This window comes from Ranitomeya imitator, chromosome 9 (genome assembly GCF_032444005.1).
Source record: "Ranitomeya imitator isolate aRanImi1 chromosome 9, aRanImi1.pri, whole genome shotgun sequence".
In the NCBI taxonomy this organism is placed as follows: domain Eukaryota; kingdom Metazoa; phylum Chordata; class Amphibia; order Anura; family Dendrobatidae; genus Ranitomeya; species Ranitomeya imitator.
Window position 1 is genome coordinate 129,592,338 of NC_091290.1, and position 18,646 is coordinate 129,610,983.

Sequence of the window (18,646 nt, forward strand, 5' to 3'; positions counted from 1 at the left end):
AACAACGGTTTACAGGCACACAGCTATGCTACAGTTCTGAGCTGAAGTTGATCACGTGGGTTTTATTCAAGCCTCTTTTCATTACAGAGAATCACTTCTCTTGGTGCAATGCTTCATCAACATATATGAAAGTCTCCTCACTGATAATTTCTCTTTACACACAGTGTCTTAACCCAAGCAGAACTGTACCTTTCTCATGCAGTGAGGTGGGGAAGAGGGGAATGAGTCTGGTGCTGTAGCTCTCTTACTTCTAACTTAAGGTAATAAAGATGCTTCTGGCTTTCCTAAATGCTTCTATAATTGCAGCAGTCACTTTGCTAGAAGAGCTAGTCTATACAGCTTGTCTGAGTTCAGTTACATAAGACTGTAGCACACCTTACCCTTGGATGTCCAGGACACAATGTCAACTTTCCCAGTATCCCCTGTGGCTGAACTAATCACTTTCTGTCTTGCATAACCATTTTATCCCCTGTAGTTGCTGGATGATTCTAAATCAACAGTGCAACTTCTACCTGTCACTTCTACTCCGCTAGAGTGCTGGCCCAGCTCTGTAATGCATTCTGCTGTAAGATCTACTTCATCGCTTAATTAGTTCTGCCACTTTGTTGTTCCTTTTCTGCCTCTGAACCTCCTGAGCTATTCAGCTCTGCTATTTTGGTTCCTCATTGCTTAGTCTAATCTATTGATTTGTGGATTGCAACTCTGCTATGCTGATTAATACCCACTGGACCGCCCTGTGGATATTAAGTGATCTGTCTGTGTTGCAGAACAACCATTCATCAAGGGCTTTGAGGATCCACCTCACTAAGTGAGACATACTTCTGAAACAATGGCCCTTATAGTAGCTTACTCACTAGATCTAATGTTTAATCTACATTCAATGTCTATGGGACTAACGGAGAAATCACAGTACAGAGTTAAACTATTCCTAGCTTCTTAGCAGTCCCAAAGACAATGACTGGAGCAAAAGCGGACCATGTGCAACTCTGATCCATTCAGGATGGGGCTTTGAAGAGCACCGTTCAAGGGGTTCCAGAGTCCCAATCTTGAGATCATAGAAAGTCTTAACAGAAGACATCACTCCTCTATTAGATACCCAGACAAAGGTCCTAAATGAAGTCATTACGCATGTATTAGATACACAGACCTAGTCCAAACAGAAATCAGCACTCGCATATTAGAGACTTGGACCAAGGTGCAAACCATAGTCATCATTCCATTCATATATGAGATACCCAGACCAAGGACCTAACAGAAGTCATCGCTCATGTGTTAGATACCAGGATGAAGGTCCAAAAAGAAGTCATCACTCATGTATTAGATACCCAGAACAAGGTCCAAAAAGAAGTCATCACTCATGTATTAGATACCAGGAACAAGGTGCAAAAATAAGTAATCACTCGTGTATTAGATACCCAGGCCAAGGTCCTAACAGAAGTCATCACTCATGTATTAGATACCCGGGCCAAGGTCCTAACAAGTTATCACTAATGTATTAGATAACTGAACCAAGGACCAAATAGAAGTCATCACTCATGTATTAGATAACCGGACCAAGGTCCTAACAGAAGTCATCACTCGTGTATTACATAGCTGAACCAAAGACTAAATAGAAGTCATCTCATGTATTAGATAACCGGACCAAGGAACTAACAGAAGTAATCACTCTTGTATTAAATAACCGAACCAAGGACCAAACAGAAGTCATCACTCGTGTTAGATACCAGGACCAAGGGCCAAAAAGAAGTCATCACTCATGTATTAGATACCCGCACCAAGGACCTAACAGAAGTCATCACTCATGTATTAGATAACCGGACCAAGGTCCTAACAGAAGTCATCACTCATGCATTACATAGCGGAACCAAAGACTAAATAGAAGTCATCTCTCATGTATTAGATAACCGGACCAAGGAACTAACAGAAGTAATCACTCTTGTATTAAATAACCGAACCAAGGACCAAACAGGAGTCGTCGCTCATGTATTAGATACCCGAACCAAGGTCCAAACAGAAGTCATCGCTCATGTATTAGATACCCGAACCAAGGTCCAAACAGAAGTCATTGCTCATGTATTAGATACCAGGACCAAGGACCAAACAGAAGTCATCACTCATGTATTAGATACCTGGACCAAGGTCCAAACAGAAGTCATCGCTCATGTATTAGATACCTGGACCAAGGTCCAAACAGAAGTCATCACTCATGTATTAGATACCCGGACCAAGGGCCAAAAAGAAGTCATTGCTCATGTATTAGATACCAGGACCAAGGACCAAACAGAAGTCATCACTCATGTATTAGATACCCGGACCAAGGGCCAAAAAGAAGTCATTGCTCATGTATTAGATACCAGGACCAAGGACCAAACAGACATCATCACTCATGTATTAGATACCCAGACCAAGGACCAAACAGATGTCATCACTCATGTATTAGATACCCGGACCAAGGACCAAACAGAAGTCATCACTCATGTATTAGATACCCAGACCAAGGGCCAAAAAGAAGTCATCGCTCATGTATTAGATACCCGGACCAAGGACCAAACAGACGTCATCACTCATGTATTAGATACCCAGACCAAGGACCAAACAGAAGTCATTGCTCATGTATTAGATACCCGGACCAAGGACCAAACAGACGTCATCACTCATGTATTAGATAACAGGACCAAGGACCTAACAGAAGTCATTGCTCATGTATTAGAAACCTGGACCAAGGACCAAGCAGACGTCATCACTCATGTATTAGATACCCGGACCAAGGACCAAACAGACGTCATCACTCATGTATTAGATACCCGGACCAAGGACCAAACAGACATCATCACTCATGTATTAGATACCCGGACCAAGGACCAAACAGACGTCATCACTCATGTATTAGATTACAGGACCAAGGTCCTAACAAGTAATTATTCCTGTATTCAATATTTTGATATATTTTGTTAAATAGAATTACAGTTGTTAATGTAAAAAAAAATGTCACTATGTCACTATTTAGTAAAACAAATTCCCCAAAATAATAGAAAACGCAAATCTCGATTTTTGGCGTGACTTCACTCACAGATCAGATAAAGAAGGCTTTGTGAGTGATGGAATAGAAGGTGACCTTTAGAATTTTACCCTGACTCTCGCTATTATTCTGAGGTCACATTGTCATGGTAACAAGCAATAAACTTTTAGACAGGACTAATCCTCCAATACATTTTGTTCAACCTCTACAATAGCCTCCCCGTGTGGCCTCCATTGTGGGTAGTACTTAATGCAATAGGAATAAAACGACCTAGAGTAAGCGTGTGGCTTCTGTTAGTGTACGGGCAGGGACAATCAGCAAATATCGCCGACAGGTAACGTCTATATGTTATAACCTTCACTACCGAAGAGAAGAATAAGTATGAAAAATACATCCTGGTTCTCCAAAATTGAGTTAATTTTATTTGTGGGCTTATAGCACAAATTATTTATCTATCTATTATATATCTATAGCTATCTAGCTACAGGGTGGGCAATTTATAGGGATACACCTAAATAAAATGGGAATGGTTGGTGATATCAACTTTCTGTTTGTGACACATTAGTATATGGAAGGGGGAAAACTTTTCAAGATGAGTGGTGACCAAGGCGGCCATTTTGAAGTCGGCCATTTTGGATCAAACTTTATTTTTTCCAATGGGAAGAAGGTCATGAGACACATCAAACTTATTGAGAATTTCACAAGAAAAACAATGGTGTGCTTGGTTTTAACGCAACTTTATTCTTTCATGAATTATTTACAAGTTTATGACCACTTATAAAATGTGTTCAACGTGCTGCCCATTGTGTTGGATTGTCAATGCAATCCTCTTCTCCCACTCTTGACACACGCATCTCGTGTCATAACTAAGGCAATTGTCTATGCTGTGAAGATACGAGATGTGCAGCATCTGAAACAACGGATACTGGAAGCCTGTGCTAGCATTTCTTCTGCGGCGTTGCTATCAGTGTGTCAAGAGTGGGAGAAGAGGGTTGCATTGACAATCCAACACAATGGCAGCACATATTTTATAAGTGGTCATAAAGTTGTAAATAACTCATGAAAGAATAGAGTTACTTTAAAACCAAGCACACCATTGTTTTTCTTGTGAAATTCTCAATAAGTTTCATGTGTCACATGACCCTCTTCCCATTGGAAAAAATAAACTTGGAATCAAAATGGTCGCAATGGTCACCACCCATCTTGAAAAGATTTCCCCCTCCCATATACTAATGTGCCACAAACAGGAGGTTGATATCACCAACCATTCCCATTTTATTGAGGTGTATCCATATAATTGGACCACCCTGTATTATCTATCTATTATCTATTTATTATCTATCGTCTATCTATTATTTATCTATATCTACAGTGGTTATAAAAAGTATTCAAACCCTGTTAGGGTTGACAGATCGCACTTAATATAAATAATGATGAAGTGTGATCGCAACCCGGGGTCCACCATGCAGAGATGGAAAACTGCAGCTAATGTGAATAATGGAGGAGCACACAGGGAGCGATAGCTGGCTCGCACAGAGTTAAATGTCACACAGTGTATAGCACACGAAGCTGTGTCATTCGCACACAGTAACAGAGCAGGTATGGTGGTAAACACGATCCCTGTTAATCTAAAAAAAGAACACATCCCTCACAGGGGCAAGGGAACAGGTAGTGGACACAAACTCAGCGTGTGTATGCACAAGAACTCCTCTCCGGAGGTGCCGGAATTCTAAAGGCTATACGCCTGCCCTGAGCACACACTGACAAGTCCACACTACCGTTATGTTCCACACACTCATAAAGTATAAATTATCTTAGTGCGCTCCAGGAAATTTTTTATATTCCTGTTCAAGTCCAGTCAGACAGGACCTTGCTCGTGGACCAATCAGGAACTGCCACATCACCCAAGCAGCTGACGACCGACCACCAATGAGAGGTCGCCACTTCATGAGCATGCTCAGTAAGGAGATTTCTTGACTTGGTCTTTGGAACGCCTGTTTGCCGCTGCCTATTGCTAGTTACTATAGCTTTGGCTGGAGAACACGTAGTAACCAAGCGAACAGCTTAAGTCTGGGCAAGACACTGAGAATGATGTCTTTGCTAAGCAGCCTCCACTGTAGCTGGAGCAGAGTTGGAGACCGCAGAAGCAGACAAGGCTTGGCATCTACCCTGTGCAGTGGGAGAATCCTGGTGCCTAACAGAACCCTTTAAATTTTTCACTGTTTGTTTCATTGCAGCCATTTGGTAAATTTAAAAGAGTACATTTTTGTTCTCATTACTGTATACTTTGCACTCCATCTTGACTGAAAAAAAACAGAAATGTAGTAATTTTTGCAAATGTATTAAAAGAGAACTGAAAGATCACATGATCATAAGTATTCAGACCCTTTGCTCAGTATTGAGTAGAAGCACCTTTTGAGCTAGTACAGCCATGAGTATTCTTGGGAATGATGCAACAAGTTTTTCACACCTGGATTTGGGGATCCTCGGCCATTCTTCCATGCAGACCCTCTCCAGTTCCGTCAGGTTGGATGGTGAACGTTGGTGGACAGCCATTTTCAGGTCTCTCCAGAGATGCTCAATTGGGTTTAGATCAGGGCTCTGGCTGGGCCAGTCAAGAATGGTCACAGAGTTGTTCTGAAGCCACTCATTTGCTATTTTAGCTGTGTGCTTAGGGTCATTGTCTTGTTGGAAGGTGAACCTTCGGCCGAGTCTGAGGTCCAGAGCACTCTGGAAGAGGTTTTTTATCCAGGCTATCTCTTGGCCGCATTCATGTTTCCTTCAATGGCAACCAGTCGACCTGTCCCTGCACTGAAAAACACCCCCATAGCATGATGCTGCCACCACCATGTTTCACTGTTGGGATTGTATTTGGGCAGGTGATGAGCAGTGCCTGGTTTTCTCCACACATACCGCTTAGAATTATTCGCCAAAAAGGTCTATTTTTGTCCCATCCGACCAGAGAATCATATTTCTCGTAGTCTGGGAGTCCTTCATGTGTTTTTTTAGCAAACTCTTCATATGTCTTGCACCGCTATACGGCACAAAAAGGAGACACAAATCGCAAAATAGGGTCTTATCCTATAGATAACCAAGAGAGCTTTCTTAGAATTGGATGAAGAGCATGTAGCGATTTTGGCTGCTGCAGATCCACAAGCCGATCAACGGCCGTATGACAATATAAACTGTGCAGGAGGTGTGGGTTAAATCCGCGCTGCCTTAATGATTAAGTTCCAAAGATAATAAGTTTAGACCGTGGTTTATTCAACGCGTTTCAAGGTCAGTGCAAAGAAGAGGTCGCGCTGACCTTGAAACACGTTGAATAACGCACAGTTTATATATGTCTTGCACTGAGGAGAGGCTTCAGTCGGGCTACTCTGCCATAAAGGCCCGACTGGTGGAGGGCTGCAGTGATAGTTGACTTTGTGGAACTTTCTCCCATCTCCCTACTGCATCTCTGGAGCTCAGCCACAGTGATCTTGGGGTTCTTCTTTACCTCTCTCACCAAGGCTCTTCTCCCACGATTGCTCAGTTTGGCCAGACGGCCAGGTCTAGGAAGACTTCTGGTGGTGCCAAACTTCTTCCATTTAAGGATTATGGAGGCCACTGTGCTCTTAGGAACTTTGAGTACTGCAGAAATTCGGTTGTAACCTTGGCCAGATCTGTGCCTTGCAACAATTCTGTCTCTGAGCTCCTTGGCCGGTTCCTTTGGACTCATGATTCTCATTGGGTCTGACATGCACTGTGAGCTTTGAGGTCTTATATAGACAGGTGTGCGCCTTTCCAAATCAAGTCCTATCAGATTAATTAACACAGCTGGCCTCCAATGAAGGAGTAGAACCATCTCAAGGAGGATCACAAGGAAATGGACAGCATGTGACTTAAATATGAGTGTCTGAGCAAAGGGTTTAAATACTTATGACCATGTGATATTTCAGTTTTCCTTTTTTATTAAATTTGCTAAAATTTCTACATTTCTGGGTTTTTTCAGTCAAGATGGGGTGCAGAGTGTACATTAATGAGAAAAAAATGAACTTTTTTGAATTTACCAAATGGCTGCAATGAAACAAAGAGTGAAACATTTCAAGGGGTCTGAATACTTTCCGTACCCACTGTTACAGAAAATTATGTATTTCTACCAGAAAATTATTACAATTACATATGTTTTGTTATACACATGTTTATTTCCTTTTGTGTGTATTGTAACAACACAAAAAAAGAGGAAAAAAGGCCAAATATACATAATATCACACAAAACCGGGCAAAATTGTTGACACCCTCAGCCTGCTATTTTGTTATAAACCCTTTGGAATAAATAACCACAATCAGTCACTCCCTATAACTATAAACAAGCTCCTTACTCCTCTCAGCTGGAGTTTTGGCCCACTCTTCTTTTGGCCCACTCTTCTTTTGTAAACTACTTGAAGTTTTTTTTAAAAGCTATCAAAAAGTTGTGAAAAGCTAAAATTATTTTCACAAAGTCCTTATTTATTTACCTGTTTGTGCTTCCACTGAAAAATACGGTTGCCCTTCAAGAATACTGTAGACGAGCTTCGCACTGTTACCATAGGTGGGATCATCTGCGTCTGATGCCGTTACCTGTATCACTGATGTACCTGTAGGATGTAGGAGACAATACGGGTTACACAACGCATTACTTTACATCTGTAAGCAGAGAGGAATATTAGGAAAGCGTAATTTTGCTATTCTGGAGGCCCCACTCAAACATGATACCGGCAGATATCAGCCATTCACCTGCTGTAAGCACCAGACATCCATCTTTCACACCTAGACATCTAGAATAAACCTGCATAAATTGCACTTACGTAAGAACATTCATTACATATCACCTGCTGATTATAAGGTACAAAGTATGTTTTAGCTCAATGCTCAATTCACAGTTCTTTAGGCTTTAAGCAACAATCCTTCACCATTTATTCCACAGAAAATTGCTCTGATAATACAAATCTTGGAAAATATAGTCTACCACCGAGGCTCTGATCAGCTATTAAATCTATGAAATCAGGTGCCACTGACTAAAGATTACTGACAGCAGGCAGAATTTTAAATGCAGCTTTGGGGTATAATACAGGATGTAACTCAAGATCAGTATAGGATCAGTAATGTTATATATGTACACAGTGACTGCACCAGCAGAATAGTGAGTGCAGCTCTGGAGTATAATACAGGATGTAACTCAGAATCAATAATGTAATGTATGTACACAGTGACTGCACCAGCAGAATAGTGAGTGCAGCTCTGGGGTATAATACAGGATGTAACTCAGGATCAGTAATGTAATGTATGTACACAGTGACTGCACCAGCAGAATAGTGAGTGCAGCTCTGGAGTGTAATACAGGATGTAACTCAGGATCAGTAATGTAATGAATGTATACAGGGACTGCACCAGCAGAATAGTGAGTGCAGCTCTGGAGTATAATACAGGATGTAACTCAGGATCAGTAATGTAATGTATGTACACAGTGACTGCACCAGCAGAATAGTGAGTGCAGCTCTGGAGTGTAATACAGGATGTAACTCAGGATCAGTAATGTAATGTATGTATACAGGGACTGCACCAGCAGAATAGTGAGTGCAGCTCTGGAGTATAATACAGGATGTAACTCAGGATCAGTAATGTAATGTATGTACACAGTGACTGCACCAGCAGAATAGTAAGTGCAGCTCTGGGGTATAATACAGGATGCAACTCAGAATCAGTAATGTAATGTATGTACACAGTGACCGCACCAGCAGAATAGTGAGTGCAGCTCTGGAGTGTAATACAGGATGTAACTCTGGATCAGTAATGTAATGTATGTACACAGTGACTGCACCAGCAGAATAGTGAGTGCAGCTCTGGATTATAATACAGGATGTAACTCAGGATCAGTAATGTAATGTATGTACACAGTGACTGCACCAGCAGAATAGTGAGTGCAGCTCTGGAGTATAATACAGGATGTAACTCAGAATCAGTAATGTAATGTATGTACACAGTGACTGCACCAGCAGAATAGTGAGTGCAGCTCTGGAGTATAATACAGGATGTAACTCAGGATCAGTAATGTAATGTATGTACACAGTGACTGCACCAGCAGAATAGTGAGTGCAGCTCTGGAGTATAATACAGGATGTAACTCAGGATCAGTAATGTAATGTATGTACACAGTGACTGCACCAGCAGAATAGTGAGTGCAGCTCTGGGGTATAATACAGGATATAACTCAGGATCAGTAATGTAATGTATGTACACAGTAACTGCACCAGCAGAATAGTGAGTGCAGCTCTGGAGTATAATACAGGATGTAACTCAGGATCAGTAATGTAATGTATGTACACAGTGACTGCACCAGCAGAATAGTGAGTGCAGCTCTGGGGTATAATACAGGATGTAACTCAGGATCAGTAATGTAATATATATACACAGTGACTGCACGAGCAGAATAGTGAGTGCAGCTCTGGGGTATAATACAGGATGTAACTCAGGATCAGTAATGTAATGTATGTACACAGTGACTGCACCAGCAGAATAGTGAGTGCAGCTCTGGAGTATAATACAGGATGTAACTCAGGATCAGTAATGTAAAGTATGTACACAGTGACTGCACCAGCAGAATAGTGAGTGCAGCTCTGGAGTATAATACAGGATGTAACTCAGGATCTGTAGTGTAATGTATGTACACAGTGACTGCACCAGCAGAATAGTGAGTGCAGCTCTGGAGTATAATACAGGATGTAACTCAGGATCAGTGATTAATGTATGTACACAGTGTGACTGCACCAGCAGAACAGTGAGTGCAGCTCTGGAGTATAATACAGGATGTAACTCAGGATCAGTAATGTAATGTATGTACACAGTGACTGCACCAGCAGAATAGTGAGTGCAGTTCTGGAGTATAATACAGGATGTAACTCAGGATCAGTAATGCAATGTATGTTCACAGTGACTGCACCAGCAGAATAGTGAGTGCAGCTCTGGGGTATAATACAGGATGTAACTCAGGATCAGTAATGTATGTACACAGTGACTGCACCAGCAGAATAGTGAGTGCAGCTCTGGGGTATAATACAGGATATAACTCAGGATCAGTAATGTAATGTATGTACACAGTGACTGCACCAGCAGAATGGTGAGTGCAGCTCTGGAGTATAATACAGGATGTAACTCAGGATCATTAATGTAATGTATGTACACAGTGACTGCACCAGCAGAATAGTGAGTGCAGCTCTGGTGTATAATACAGGATGTACCCTCAGGATGAGTAATGTAAAGTATGTACACAGTGACTGCACCAGCAGAATAGTGAGTACAGCTCTGGAGTATAATACAGGATGTAACTCAGGATTAGTGATTAATGTATGTACACAGTGTGACTGCACCAGCAGAACAGTGAGTGCAGCTCTGGAGTATAATACAGGATGTAACTCAGGATCAGTAATGTAATATGTGTGCACAGTGACTGCTCCAGCAGAATAGTGAGTGCAGCTCTGAGGTATAATGTATGTACACAGTGACTGCACCAGTAGAATAGTGAGTGCAGCTCGGGGGTATAATACAGGATGTAACTCAGGATCAGTAATGTAATGTATGTACACAGTGACTGCCCCAGCAGAATAGTGAGTGCAGCTCTGGAGTATAATACAGGATGTACCCTCAGGATGAGTAATGTAAAGTATGTACACAGTGACTGCACCAGCAGAATAGTGAGTGCAGCTCTGGAGTATAATACAGGATGTAACTCAGGATCTGTAGTGCAATGTATGTACACAGTGACTGCACCAGCAGAATAGTGAGTGCAGCTCTGGAGTATAATACAGGATGTAACTTAGGACCAGTAATGTAATATATATACACAGTGACTGCACCAGCAGAATAGTGAGTGCAGCTCTGAGGTATAATACAGGATGTAACTCAGGATCAGTAATATAATGTATGTACACAGTGACTGCACCAGCAGAATAGTGAGTGCAGCTCTGGAGTATAATACAGGATGTAACTCAGGATCAGTGATTAATGTATGTACACAGTGTGACTGCACCAGCAGAATAGTGAGTGCAGCTCTGAGGTATAATACAGGATGTAACTCAGGATCAGTAATGTAATGTATGTACACAGTGACTGCACCAGCAGAATAGTGAGTGCAGCTCTGGAGTATAATACAGGATGTAACTCAGGATCAGTAATGTAATGTATGTACACAGTGACTGCACCAGCAGAATAGTGAGTGCAGCTCTGGAGTATAATACAGGATGTAACTCAGGATCAGTAATGTAATGTACAGGTCCTTCTCAAAAAATTAGCATATAGTGTTACATTTCATTATTTACCATAATGTAATGATTACAATTAAACTTTCATATATTATAGATTCATTATCCACCAACTGAAATTTGTCAGGTCTTTTATTGTTTTAATACTGATGATTTTGGCATACAACTCCTAATAACCCAAAAAACCTGTCTCAATAAATTAGCATATCAAGAAAAGGTTCTCTAAACGACCTATTACCCTAATCTTCTGAATCAACTAATTAACTCTAAACACATGTAAAAGATACCTGAGGCTTTTATAAACTCCCTGCCTGGTTCATTACTCAAAACCCCCATCATGGGTAAGACTAGCGACCTGACAGGTGTCAAGAAGGCCATCATTGACACCCTCAAGCAAGAGGGTAAGACCCAGAAAGAAATTTCTCAACAAATAGGCTGTTCCCAGAGTGCTGTATCAAGGCACCTCAATGGTAAGTCTGTTGGAAGGAAACAATGTGGCAGAAAACGCTGTACAACGAGAAGAGGAGACCGGACCCTGAGGAAGATTGTGGAGAAGGACCGATTCCAGACCTTGGGGAACCTGAGGAAGCAGTGGACTGAGTCTGGTGTGGAAACATCCAGAGCCACCGTGCACAGGCGTGTGCAGGAAATGGGCTACAGGTGCCGCATTCCCCAGGTAAAGCCACTTTTGAACCATAAACAGCGGCAGAGGCGCCTGACCTGGGCTACAGAGAAGCAGCACTGGACTGTTGCTAAGTGGTCCCAAGTACTTTTTTCTGATGAAAGCAAATTTTGCATGTCATTCGGAAATCAAGGTGCCAGAGTCTGGAGGAAGACTGGGGAGAAGGAAATGCCAAAATGCCTGAAGTCCAGTGTCAAGTACCCACAGTCAGTGATGGTGTGGGGTGCCATGTCAGCTGCTGGTGTTGGTCCACTGTGTTTCATCAAGGGCAGGGTCAATGCAGCTAGCTATCAGGAGATTTTGGAGCACTTCATGCTTCCATCGGCTGAAATGCTTTATGGAGATGAAGATTTCATTTTTCAGCACGACCTGGCACCTGCTCACAGTGCCAAAACCACTGGTAAATGGTTTACTGACCATGGTATTACTGTGCTCAATTGGCCTGCCAACTCTCCTGACCTGAACCCCATAGAGAATCTGTGGGATATTGTGAAGAGAAAGTTGAGAGACGCAAGACCCAACACTCTGGATGAGCTTAAGGCCGCTATTGAAGCATCCTGGGCCTCCATAACATCTCAGCAGTGTCACAGGCTGATTGCCTCCATGCCACGCCGCATTGAAGCAGTCATTTCTGCCAAAGGATTCCCGACCAAGTATTGAGTGCATAACTGAACATTATTATTTGTTGGTTTTTTTGTTTGTTATTAAAAAACACTTTTATTTGATTGGATGGGTGAAATATGCTAATTTATTGAGACAGGTTTTTTGGGTTATCAGGAGTTGTATGCCAAAATCATCAGTATTAAAACAATAAAAGACCTGACAAATTTCAGTTGGTGGATAATGAATCTATAATATATGAAAGTTTAATTGTAATCATTACATTATGGTAAATAATGAAATTTAACACTATATGCTAATTTTTTGAGAAGGACCTGTATGTACACAGTGACTGCACCAGCAGAATAGTGAGTGCAGCTTTGGGGTATAATACAGGAGGTAACTCCGGATCAGTAATGTAATGTATGTACACAGTGACTGCACCAGCAGAATAGTGAGCACAGCTCTGGGGTATAATACAGGATGTAACTCAGGATCAGTAATGTAATGTATGTACACAGTGACTGCACCAGCAGAATAGTGAGTGCAGCTCTGGAGTATAATACAGGATGTAACTCAGGATCAGTAATGTAATGTATGTACACAGTAACTGCACCAGCAGAATAGTGAGTGCAGCTCTGGAGTATAATACAGGATGTAACTCAGGATCAGTAATGTAATATATGTACACAGTGACTGCACCAGCAGAATAGTGAGTGCAGCTCTGGAGCATAAAACAGGATGTAATTCAGGATCAGTAATGTAATGTATGTACACAGTGACTGTACCAGCAGAATAGTGAGCACAGCTCTGGGGTATAATACAGGATGTAACTCAGGATCAGTAATGTAATGTATGTACACAGTGACTGCACCAGCAGAATAGTGAGCACAGCTCTGGGGTATAATACAGGATGTAACTCAGGATCAGTAATGTAATGTATGTACACAGTGACTGCACCAGCAGAATAGTGAGTGCAGCTCTGGAGTATAATACAGGATGTAACTCAGGATCAGTAATGTAATATATGTACACAGTGACTGCACCAGCAGAATAGTGAGTGCAGCTCTGGAGCATAAAACAGGATGTAATTCAGGATCAGTAATGTAATGTATGTACACAGTGACTGTACCAGCAGAATAGTGAGTGCAGCTCTGGAGTATAATACAGGATGTAACTCTGGATCAGTAATGTAATGTATGTACACAGTGACTGCACCAGCAGAATAGTGAGTGCAGCTCTGTGGTATAATACAGGATGTAACTCAGGATCAGTAATGTAATGTATGTACACAGTGACTGCACCAGCAGAATAGTGAGTGCAGCTCTGTGGTATAATACAGGATGTAACTCAGGATCAGTAATGTAATGTATGTACACAGTGACTGCACCAGCAGAATAGTGAGTGCAGCTCTGGAGTATAATACAGGATGTAACTCAGGATCAGTAATGTAATGTATGTACACAGTGACTGCACCAGCAGAATAGTGAGTGCAGCTCTGGAGTATAATACAGGATGTAACTCAGGATCAGTAATGTAATATATGTACACAGTGACTGCACCAGCAGAATAGTGAGTGCAGCTCTGGAGCATAAAACAGGATGTAATTCAGGATCAGTAATGTAATGTATGTACACAGTGACTGTACCAGCAGAATAGTGAGTGCAGCTCTGGAGTATAATACAGGATGTAACTCTGGATCAGTAATGTAATGTATGTACACAGTGACTGCACCAGCAGAATAGTGAGTGCAGCTCTGTGGTATAATACAGGATGTAACTCAGGATCAGTAATGTAATGTATGTACACAGTGACTGCACCAGCAGAATAGTGAGTGCAGCTCTGTGGTATAATACAGGATGTAACTCAGGATCAGTAATGTAATGTATGTACACAGTGACTGCACCAGCAGAATAGTGAGTGCAGCTCTGGAGTATAATACAGGATGTAACTCAGGATCAGTAATGTAATGTATGTACACAGTGACTGCACCAGCAGAATAGTGAGTGCAGCTCTGGGGTATAATACAGGATGTAACTCAGGATCAGTAATGTAATGTATGTACACAGTGACTGCACCAGCAGAATAGTGAGTGCAGCTCTGTGGTATAATACAGGATGTAACTCAGGATCAGTAATGTAATGTATGCACACAGTGACTCTATCAGTAGATAGAGTTATGAACGTACCCACACTGGACATCTCTGGCACATTCGCATGATAGTTTTCTTGTAAGAATTCCGGAGGATTATCATTGATGTCCTGGACTTTCACAATAAATTCTGAAGGTGGTTCCAGGGGCTTATTCGTTTCTCGGTCTACTGCTTGCGCCATTAATGTGTACTGAGCTCTTTCTTCTCGGTCTAAAGTCTTTGTTGCGTGAATGTTCCCTGATTTGTCATCGATAACGAAAATGGTCCCAGCGCCTTCCCCTGAGAGTATGTACTTAATCTTCCCATCCCCAGAATCGACATCTGAATGAAGCTGTGCAAAATCAGAAAAAAATCATTAGAATCCCTAATTTCATACATTTGCATAAAGTAGATAAATTATGAATTAACATGATACATACACAATATTGCATTACAGCTGCTTTTTCTATTTCAATGGCAGAGTTTTTCTACCTAAAATAGTCTAGATGCTAAGGATATAGTGGCAAACAACCACAAACTTTTCAATGTAGTTGTCGAACAACACGACTTTAACAAGCAGTTAATCTCATTTTATTCAGGTCTTGATCTCAAGGCAGAACGGGTACTAAACCTATGGAGCAAAAAATGGGCAAGGAGGCTAATAAACTTCCTTTTCTAAAAACTAAATACATTAAAGAAGTCCTGCCCCTTTCTAAAAAAAATATGATTTTTTACAATCTGGTCTAAAACCCACTGTTCTCCTGAATCCGGCGTGGTTTTTCTTTTTTTTCTACGACTCTCCGTTCCTGAGATACGACCCTTTTTTCCTGTGTGCAATTTTGTTAGCCAACTGGGTGGAGTTCTCAAGTAGAAGTCTACAGAAATGAGTTGATGACCACGCCCATTAAAGAAAGAGTAGATTTATATAGGCCATATCTCAGGAACAGAAAGGCGTAGAAACAAAAGGAAAACATCGCCGGATTCGGGAAAACATCGGCATTTACACCATGTTAAAAAAATACATATTTATGGCAAGGGACAGGTCCTCTTTTGGTTGGAGAAACACCATACTGGTCCCTCTTCAACGTTATCATTGCGAAGGGATAGCCTGAATTTATAAAGTGGAGATCCTGAAACCTTGTCTTCAGATTCAATCTCATCTAAGGAGCTTCATGATCTTCTAACAAGGTATAATATATGTCATACTGTTACAGCCTATATAAAGGATTCCATTGTATGGAATTCATCACAGGCATTTATGCCCCGTTGACTAATATGGCTTTCATCTAAGGAATTCACTATAAAAACTTCGATTAGTATACATCACCCATAGGCCACCATAAAAAATAAAAATTGTGTCTCTAATATAATTTCTAACCTTAACCAGTCAGGATAAAGCTGATGCTTTTATGCCTAGTGCAGGTCCTAATGAAGGGTAGAGCATGATACAGAGAGGTAAAAAAAGAAGTAGAATCTTCCAAAATTGGCACAATTTTCATTTAGTACAAATAAAATTTGTTCTCCTGTTATGATTTACCCCTTAGGCCCTAAATTTGATGTATAAAAAAGTTTATCAGATTTACTTAGATGAAAAAAAGAATAAAAAAAAAGTTAAAAAGGCAAAAAGAAAGGTAAAGTGTCATACAGCAAAAATAAATTGTGTAAAAAATGTCTATATCAATAATACACAAATAAATATAGTCTTATTTCTCTGACCATTTTTGGACAGAACTATTGTCGATTCATGCAGTAATGGTGGACCCCTAGAAATGAACTATTAAGGGATTTTAACATTGATGAACTATCCTTAGATCAATGTCTGATCGGTGGAGGTGCGACACCCGGCACTCCTGTCGATCAGCGGCTCACGTTTTCGGCTGGACAGCACAGCTCCGTCTACTGTATAGTGGCCGCGGCTGGATATTGCATATCTACCCCCTATTCAAATCAATAAGGGGGCGGATGTGCAGTACCGGCTGCGGCCACTATTCCGGTGATGGAGCTGTGCTGTGCAGCCTCGTAACTGAGCAGTTCCTGTCGAGTGTCACACCTCCACCAATCAGACATTGATGACCTATCCTAAGGGAGGCCATCAATGTTAAAATCCACGACAATCCCTTTAAAGGGAATGTGGAAGTAAATGCTATAACAAAAAGCTTTATCACTTGATGGAGTTGGAATAAAATTCCTTTAATCTGGCATTAAAGGGAATCTGTCACCACGTTTTGCTATGATATTTAAGAACTGCATAATATGGGAGTAAACACCCTGTTTCCAGCGATGTATGGCTTACTGGGCTGCTTGCCTCAGTTTTGATAAAATCACTATTTTATTTGTTGCAGATCTACCAGTTCTCTGAACGCTGAGCTCTGTATAACCCCGCCCCCACCACTGATTGGCAGCTTTCTGTGTACACTGTTCATAAATCTGCCAATCAGTGGTGGGGGCGTGGTTGGACTACACAGCAGCAGGCTTACTAGTCCTCTAGTGATAATCTCCTGCTCATAAATCAGTGATTTTATAAAAATTACAGCAAGTATCACAGGAATCAAGGTCTCTGCTCCTACATTAGATTAGGTAGTAAAAACCTGGTGACAGATTTCCTTTAAAGGGATCGGACAGGTAAGGGATTTATAAATGTTCTGGATGAGTGAAGAGTCATAGAAAAATGTTAAAAATGTACTTACAAGCCTCCAGGAAGACAGCAAAAAGTAAAATAAGAGATAAATTCAATAGGAGAAGCTACTATTTTACTATGAATCCATGGGATCGGGGATTACTTGCTGGTTCGTTGGGGATCTGACTACTGGGAACGCCAACGATTCTGCGATCAGGTCCCTGGAATGGGTCTCCGCAGCCCCGTCTTCAATGGAGCGGATGTGTGCATGCTCTCTCATTCATTGACCATAGGACTGATGGAAAAAAGTTGAGATCTGTACTGTGCTTTTTTGTAAAGTCTCACTGACTAGGAATGGAGGAGAGGTCGACCATGCACTGCGCACATCTACTCCATGCCAAGAAGGGCTGAAGAGATACCGTCAGTGATCAGCAAGATATCCTCTATCTCATGGGGATACATTTTAGTTCTGGTTTTCTAAGATTCCAGATTATCATTCAGTCATGTACCTAAAACAAGCTCTGGACTATCAAACGTTCTAGATTTTTCGAAGCCAGATTAAAGGAATTTCACAGTTCTTGGCAGCAAATGTTCGATTTCCCTGCAGTGCATTATCAGTGGCCATTTACATCAATGGGCAATAAGTACAATATAGGACTGGAAAGGTTCTCCTGAGAGACATCATCTATGTAGCCACTCTACACTCAAGACATAAGGATCCAGAGGTGAGATGTGGCTATGTGCCGCTCTGGAAGATCACTGGCATCCATACATTATATTAATACACTCAGCCAACAGATTTTACATAGGACAAGAAAATATAAAAAATATAAGAAAATTTGTAATATAACATAGTAAATAAATCTGCTTCTTTCTCCACCTATGAGCCACTTCATCAGACTTCTAGGAAATCTATTTTACTCTACTGCTAGATTCACAGCAACACAGCTCAGTCCTGCTTTATAACATCCTCCGTGCTGCTACTACTGATGCTTGTTTGTGTGCTATGGACCAAGAAGAGACAGCAGCCATCTTTTTGTGTGTGCCACCCATGGGAGACATCATAGCAGCTAGTCTCTACTCACCAGCTCAGATACAACGGAAGACTGGAGACAGAGACTACAAAGTGTAAAACTGGTGAAAAATGCACAATATAAGTAATATAATGGTTATTCCTCATGTACACACATCATAACTTAACCTGAAATGACAGGTATGCTTTGAATTCCCCAGGACATATCTACTGTAAGCTCGCTACTCACGGGACTATTCCTAGTAAAATCAGGACTTGTGGCTTTTCAGATGCTTCTTGATAATTTGA

At 41.3% G+C, this 18,646-nt stretch overlaps 1 protein-coding gene across 1 annotated transcript in view; it reads right to left on the bottom strand.

The window, feature by feature from the left end:
• The window catches only part of CDH11 (cadherin 11), a 203,471-nt gene that overhangs the window by 71,391 nt on the left and 113,434 nt on the right, over window positions 1-18,646 (bottom strand). Inside the window, exons 3-4 of the mRNA XM_069738896.1 lie at window positions 14,766-15,060; window positions 7,516-7,635 (exon numbers count right to left, since the gene is read on the bottom strand). Coding sequence (XP_069594997.1) covers window positions 7,516-7,635; window positions 14,766-15,060 — 415 coding nt within the window. The remainder of the gene's footprint in view (window positions 1-7,515; window positions 7,636-14,765; window positions 15,061-18,646) is intronic.